This window comes from Barbatula barbatula (genome assembly GCF_947034865.1).
Source record: "Barbatula barbatula genome assembly, chromosome: 18".
Taxonomy (NCBI): Eukaryota; Metazoa; Chordata; class Actinopteri; order Cypriniformes; family Nemacheilidae; genus Barbatula; species Barbatula barbatula.
The window spans coordinates 7975303-7983717 of NC_136781.1; the positions used below are offsets into that span (position 1 = coordinate 7975303).

The 8415-nt window shown below is 37.2% G+C and overlaps 1 protein-coding gene across 1 annotated transcript in view; it reads left to right on the top strand.

Annotated features, from left to right (window-relative positions):
- Positions 1-2912, top strand: part of glra4a (glycine receptor, alpha 4a) — a 39856-nt gene extending 36944 nt beyond the window's left edge. The window contains exon 9 of the mRNA XM_079480124.1: positions 1967-2912. Coding sequence (XP_079336250.1) covers positions 1967-2260 — 294 coding nt within the window. The 3' untranslated portion in view covers positions 2261-2912. The remainder of the gene's footprint in view (positions 1-1966) is intronic.
- Positions 2913-8415: the final 5503 nt, after the last annotated feature.

The following is an 8415-nucleotide window of genomic DNA, read 5'->3' on the forward strand; positions in this document are numbered from 1 at the left end:
TACCGATGTAGTATTAACTATTTTCACTAATAACAACTGGATGATTGACGCTTCATGATAATAATGTTTGTTCAAAAATACTTTACAGGCTGTCAGTCTGTGTTAGTGTTGTGAAGATTTTTCAACGATTTCAGTGCAGTTTACATAGCTACGTTCAGTAGATGGTGGCAAGGGACTGTTATGAGTGAGTCTGTCAGTCAGCAGACCATTCAACCATTTCAGTCCAAAGGTCTGCTTTTTTCAGGAACTGACTATGGTTATCAATATGTCAATCGTGGCTATTTCAAGAGTGAATCCCGCATTTATATGCCGATGTAATTCCCGAAACTTGGCTGCATGTATGTGGCTGTTGGTCTTAGCAGCATGAAAAACAAGTTTTATCACATTCTGAACGAATCATATATAGCAGAAACCTCACAACAAGCACTCCCTTTATAATTACTAAAAAGCTGTCCCTCATCTTCTCATGATCTCTAGCACCCCAGAACCAGGGCTAATAATAATTTATGCAAGGAATACAAAAGCCCCAACATATGTTATAGAGAGAGAGAAAATGACCCCTCAAAAAAGTAGAAGCTTCCTCCTCCCGACCGTTGGGGGAGGTTTATTATTATCCATTGTTTAGTTGAAGTTAGCTTCACTGGAGCGACGCCAAGCAGTCACGTCAACGATGTCCTGCGCTTAGCTGTCTTTAGACGTGGGATGGGGCGTTTAAAATAAGAGACAACACGCCCATAGATCAGTCCAAACCAGTTTGCTTTTACCAACACCTACTGTGCGGACTCTACAGTAGATTGATTACAGCAAAATGTTAGAAGAAGTATCGGCTTTTATAACTTGGTGCTTTATTATGTTGTTTGCAGTTGTGTGTAGCGTTACACAAATACAGCATGTGCATATGGTAGGATATGCACAATTTCGCATTTTGTCAGTAGATGTAAGAGACCTTCAGCATGCAATATTGTTCCCTATAGTCTATTATAAACCCCACACAAATGAAACTAAACCCTTTCTGCAGCAGCTCCTTATACAGACTCCACAGAATGGGAAACTGCCTGACCATGATTTAAGAGATAAGAGCCGACCCAAACTGTTAACATGCAGAGGTGAAGGCATACTCAATTTAAATGGTTGCCTTTTATCTCTCACCAAACACATCATTGTTCCTAGACACATGATTCACTGCATTGTTTTTAGGTGCCAGAAACGTATTTAATGAAGAACTAAACGAGAACTTAATCTTCTTATCCTCCTGAGGAAAGGGGTAATTTGTCATAGATTGACTGATAAACTGATCCAAATAACTAATTTAAATGGAATTAGAGGCACAGAACTAGGCCAAAATACTGCCTGTGCAAAAAACAGACATAGGAAACGTACAGTTAATGTTGTATTGATTGAAAAAGGAGAAAAGAGAAACGTTTTTACAAAAAGGTTACCCCACACACATACAAGCAACTTTAGGATCAGAGCTAATACTGGCATCTATTGAACCTCCGTCATTTATCTTTAGTTTGACAAATATTATTTTTTCTTCTGTTCCAAATAGATCTTGCTGTTTTGCACCACTTAAAGTGTCAGGGAATGCTCTCCGCGCTATACTGTATATCTATTAAAGATTGAAGAGTACATACTGGACTATTGTTAATTTCAGAAAGTTCATAACTCTGAACTTCCCCAGCATGCACATTATAAGTGACATAAGTTTACATCATAAACTTCTGTTACAAGTGGACCTCGTGAGAAAAAAGTGGTATCATATGATGCTGTCAGCTGGTGTTATTTTTTATCTCATATAAAACACTAAATGATTCAAAAAACAATATACAAGATATTTTTGTTAAGGTTTTTATTAAATGCTCATATTTTGAATAGGGCATATGTTCACTGCAGCTTTTATAGCAGCTCTTGCCATACAATTTGACTGTGTTGTTTCTTTACAAATGATTTGCTTCTTCTTTTAAAGGAGGAGGAGTTTGTTCGGGAAAGCCGAGGCTTTTACTTCCGTGGGTACGGACTGGGCCATTGCTTACAAGCAAAAGATGGAACAGCTGTGGAAGGGTCCAGGGTATTCACCCCACCACCCCCCGTGCAAGTCCTATACGATGGAGAAGCAGTCCGGAAGCGCTTTGTGGACCGCGCCAAGCGGATCGATACCATATCCAGAGCCGTGTTCCCTCTCAGCTTCCTCATATTTAACGTCTTCTACTGGATTACCTTCAAAGTACTGCGACACGAGGATATTCATACCAACCTGTAATAGGGCCATCTCCTGGTTACACCAATTATTCATCTTTAACGCTTCTTTTCCTGTATCCTTTTTCTTTGAACCAAAAGCAGCTGTTACATCCACACTAGGAGTGTATTTCTAAGGCGTTTTCGCTCTGAAATGCTATCAGTGCTCAAACCATGTGCTCAGGTGTGAATTTTGGATTTCTAAAAGAATATAAAGTGCCCACTCAGAGTGACAAAAGGGCCTCGTAGATGCAAATGCTGCTGGTGGGGACGTGGCTCTCCGCTCTTTGACATCTTCATTTGAGTGGACCTGCACTAATAGCCAGTGCTATTTTTCTCACTTCATCAGCTCCATTCGGGTTATCAGCTGAAAGAATTGTGTGTTGTTTTGGACAGAAAATATCGACTTGAATTTACCACAAGGCGCACCCTTGAATGAATGTTTTTCTTACACCTACAAATGCGAAACTAATAGGCTGTGAAGGGGGGATTGGGATTTATTATTCATGGGTATAGTTGCAGGGGATGGTGTACTGTTTTACAAATATAACAAGATTATCATAAATATATATGACTGTATAAAGTGTACATATGCAGAGTTGTTTGAAGACTGCAGACAGCACAAATGTGTATTTCTCTTTCTCTTTTAAATTTGAATAAATGGATATTCTACCAGGAAATATGAGTTGTTTTTTACCATGTTGCATTTTTCCCACCGCAGGAAAAGCAAACATTACTTAATTTTTTCATCAGAATGATTCATGTCATAGACGGTTTCATCTGACGCATGTGCCTGGCCCAAAGTTAACTTCCAGTCAGTGTTTGTTTATCGGTCTAGCTAGTGGCTAAAAATAAACCAATTTATATTTTATTTAATGTTTATTAATATCCATTTATATTGATATATTATTGTATATTAGTTGCATTAAACAAACAATATTTTTAATTTTATCGTATGTTAATTTTATTAAATAAACAATTTGTTGAATGGTTCGTGTACCTTTGTCACAATTAAGTTTTGACAAGTAACAGTTCTTACAAAAAAAGATGCATTCTATCTAAAAGCTAGTATTCGACCAATCACAACGCACTGGTTGACTGGCCAATCATAGCACACCTTGCTTTTTAGAGCGATGAGCTTTGTAAAAAATCTGCACGTTTCAGAAAGGCGGGGTAAAGAGGAGATACAAACATGCACGGTATGTGGAAAATACAGCATGTTTAACCTTAAATCAGGTATACACAATTGAATTACATCTAAAACAAACCATAATATTTGTTTTAGCCGTGTCATATGATCTTTTTTTCCAAAATTCAGAAAAAACACAAAATGTCTCAATCATTCATCATGTTTTACAAAAGCTAAAACCAATATGAATCAATCTGAAACTGAGGACGAATGATAATGCTCTGTCACCCGCGCAAGCTTATTGTCAACTAATCCAAATTTTTATCACACATTACAGTCATCCCCTATTAGCTTGTCCCTCAGTCAAACATTTTTCCTGTCTAAATAGCAGTTGGCAGTTCAGAAAAGCCCAGGTGCTGTGGAAGGATGAATGGAGGTTTTAATGGGAATCACAAGGTGTTTTTATCAGCTAATGAGTTAGAAAAGAACTCTGCGTTCTTGGCTAATGACAATGAATTGAGGCCGTCAACCTCTGCGCACAGCTCTTTGTCTGAGGGGTAACTAATCTAGTTTTCTGCATGCTAGTGTTATAAGGATGATTGGGTGTCTGGTGAGAAGGAAAGAAAATATTTAACTTGCCAAAATGCAGATGCTGATTAACACCACCCCACATGTTAATAGATAAACCCTAGTTTCTAACACTCACAGTGATGTGGGCTCATGAAAATGATTTGGTCAGATCTAAAACCATGCAAACTTACAACAGTATTTGCAATTTTGTTTTAAAAGATAGTCCTCTCCTCGCCCACACACATTAAAATAATAAATCTGTCAATCATTTACTTTCTGTCTTGTTGTTGCAAACTATATGACTTACCTTCTTCAATGCAGCACAAAAGAGAGATGTCTCTAACAGCTTCAGTTATCATTTACTTTCATTGTTTAAGGAAAAGTCAGAGAAAAGTCCTATGACAATGATTTGAGGGTGAGTACAGCATTTCATTTTAGGGTGAACTATCTCTTTGACAATTCATATGTGCAGAAATCAAATCTCTGCAAGTGAACAGCTCTGCACTAACTGAGGACGTTCCTACAATCCCATCAAGCAAAAAATACCTTGTCAGCTATAATGTGTTTCTGTTAAGATTTCAGTCTCTTATTTCAAACAAGTGAGTCTACTGATGGAAATGTGTTTTTTGACTCAAATACACGCACCAACGTCCCACTCCAATGGCAGCTGGCTTTGGACAATTTAAGGTTTTTCAATTTGAGCAAATGTGGTGGCTTGACATATTCGCTTAAACCCGGCTCACATGCTGACAGTTTAAGTAGATTTTTTTAGAGGGCAATAGGCAAATGTCAGAAAGATTGGCTATTGTATCTCACGATGTGCATTTTCAATGGGCAGCTTTTTGAGTTAACACAGTGGGATACCGCATTCAGGTTTGCTGAATGAAAGAATGAAAGAATGAAGGAAGGAGAAAAGTATTTATCCTCACGAAAGCGTCAGTTTTATTGAATATTCACATTCATGGTGGCCTTAATTGAACAGTCTCCATCTTTTCTTGTTTTCTCATTTCTACTCTCTACATTCCAAGGTCTTATTATCAGAAGTCTCAAGACACCCACAGTTTAAATTTACACCCAACATTTTTAAGGTTTTATGGTATGGGGATGTGTAGAGTTATGATGTTAGCTTATGAATCCTTGTATTGGGGAAAAGCCATGGAGCAATCTCACAGGCATCTGTGTGATTTCTCTGTGATTGAAATCCATTAAATTTTCTATATCTGCGATACAGGCGGCACTAGGTGGAATACATTGAATGGGGAGGCAGGAGGAGTGTCACGCTATAAATCACAGTCCAATTTTCTGTTTGTCAGTCATGGGCTGCAGATTTAGATTTACAAAAGAATTATTATTGGAGGAAATTGAAAATAATATTTTTCTTTATATATTAAATAAAAGGTGACTGTCACAAACATGCGGTTGTGAATTAACTCTACAAAACTGTAAAGTGTTCACTAGCCAAACTAATGGGTGCAAATAAATTATAAACATTTTCATACCGCTTTCTCACAAAAGAATTCTGCTCAATTCACCAGAACGCAGAAGCCAGATTGGCATATTCTCAGGGGCGCAACTAAGGTCTTTGCATTTCTTGCTCATCTTCATGTAAGCACTCAATAACATGAGATGTGGACAGGGCTGTTTGTGTGATGAATGAGTGGGTCAGATCTTATCCTGCGACTGTCCTTGCACCAACCCAAGGAGATAATCAACAACTCAGTACAATGTTAATGGGGCCCTGGGGAAAGTGATATTGTAGGAGTCACTTTCCAATCCACATGTTCAGCAAGACAACATTTACACACCTCTGTCTTTAAAACAGATGGGGGTTGTGTCGTGTGACTCCTCTGTCACCCTTCCTCAAAGTCTTTAAATGTATATAGTTTACAAATATTTAAATATTTAAAAAGTAATGTTTAGGTTAGTAATAAAAAGTAGTAAAGTCTGACATATGATGAATTTGACATTTTTACCATTTTTGCACAAAGGATCAGACTTCTGTGATTCCATTGGAGTACATGGAAGTTTAAAGTTTTCAAATCTAACATGTTTTGCACAAATTGCATGCCAGATCCAAGTTTTCATTTAAACTAACACAATACATGTACACAATACACTAATCAGTTTAAAATGTATTCATTCATATATATAAATTATTAAATTATCTACCACATTTTCTGATTATTTATGACATCATTGTTTTTATGCTGAAAGATAGCTGTAAAAAGAATTACAGCTAAGAATACAGAGGTTCAAATATGTAGTGTTTGGAAATGTATCAAGTGAATTGTTGTAAAAGCAGGCTTGTATTGAATATGGATTGCCACTTACCTTTTATTCATTTCGCTTGTTTTTTTACCCTCTCTGGGTTGTATGGTGTTATCCTATTTCTCTGATACTGCGACTGCAGATGTCTCCTGACAGCCTCATAAAGGCTCCTGTCAAACTCGATTTCACAGTGAATGTCACATGTACATTCAACTAACGGGCTTAAACTCACATATATGACAGTCTACACAGTTATACCAAGCACAATTGTGTCACTTTTGAACATATAAAAAGAATCAGTATTTAATAACATTCTGTAAAAAAATAAAGTGGGTTTATGCAAGTCTCTCTCTCTCTCTCTCTCTCTCTCTCTTATATGTTTACTGTCTAAGTAAATAATCATGGTTAATCAAGGTCTCGGTAGGCAGACTAGAAACTTCAAGACAGGTTGTTGAGCCAAGTTAGAGCTAAACTCTGCAGGACACCGGCCCTCCAGGACCGACTTTGGACACCCCTGGTCTAAGCCATGTCACAGTCTTGGAAAAAAACGTTACAGAGATCAAAACTAATTTATAATAATATACTAATATGCTTCAGGTGTTCTCCGAGATCAAGTTCAGTCGAAAGCATTTCTTCCTGCCCAGCCAGATCCAAGCCAGGGTTAGTGCCTTAAAAACCTGGAGGTCACAATGGAACAATATTTAATATAGAATATAGATTTTTAAAACTGGCTCCTGTTAAACATAGATGTATAAAAACAGGGGGTACAGGGGTAGTGACAGGTGAGTTTGGGGGTAAATTCCAAAACCAGCCCCCTCTTACATCAAATTCATCACTTTTTTCATAATAGAATTTTGGCTTAGAACACTACTTACTTGTAAAAATATAATCTATTGCACAGCATCTCAACATAATTGACAGTCGATTTTGCTGATATGGCTATGATTATGACGTTAAAATTGGATTCAATTCAATTTATTGTCATTACACACATACAAGTACAGTGCAACGAAATGTATAAATATTCAAATGGATGACCAGTGCACAAAGGACAAGATTATTTTCTATTAGGACTTTATCTCTCATTATAATCACTCAATTTATCTTACACAAACCATGTGGAATGAACAGATTATGAGTCATATTAATTCATAATTGAGAACTGGAGATGTAATAAAATAACCATTCATGAGGATCTTGGTGACCTGACCCGGACCAATATTGTATGAAAAATGGGCTTCTTCGACTTTTCTCTCTGGTCTATTTAATTCCTTTATATTATTCCTGCTTTTCTCTCTGACTGCTGCATGTGTTAATGGTTTCAAGCAGAGCTGCCTGAGGTGAGCTAACAGAGAAAATGATAGGAAATCATACATCGGTTAGTGTGGTAAGAGGCTCTGGCAATTTCTTTAATTGCTTTGCCTCTCACAATTTAGTAGACATTTAATTTATTCAGTTAGATAGCATTAATCTTGTGCCAAATGGCTTTAAGCATTTTGGACATGCATTGTTTACTTCATTTCATGACTTGTTTACACACATTTGACCTCAACACAAGAAAAAGTGGCTACTGGTTGTTCCTGAATAAAGTGACTCTTTGAGCTAAAAGAGAAGGGAAAGACCGTTCAACCCAAAATTGCAAAATCATTGCAACCAAAAATGTTGTATTGTAATTTTGTATAGCATTTACATTATTTTCATTCCAAACCCCTATGCTGTTTTTCCACATTCATTCAACAGTTTAAATAATCTTTCGGGTGTGCTTTAGCTCTGTGAGGAAAAGGCTGAAATTAAAATCGTTATTCACATTTAATCTTCATCTTGACTGCAGCTGCCGAATCAAACATGGCATCTGTAGTGCACATCTGACATCATGACATCATGAGCCACTTGAGAACCAATGATGGATGACTTCATTGGCGTCCAACCTGCACCATCGGTGCCATATTTGATTTGAATTGAGAATCTGTTCCTCGTGTCAGTGGTATGACTTCAGATGAGTCAGAATATAGCGCACAGATCATGTGAACCACTTTATGGTGGTCACTCTTTGGGTTGATGGCTTGTAAAAAAAATTCAAGTGAAGATTTTTTTCTGTTCTTTATTGTGTGTTCCACTGACATGAACAACAGACATCATTTTGTAAATTTGTAAAACTATTCTTTACATTTTCTGCCTTTTTCTTGCACCGCCGCTCCTCTGGAAGCCTCTTC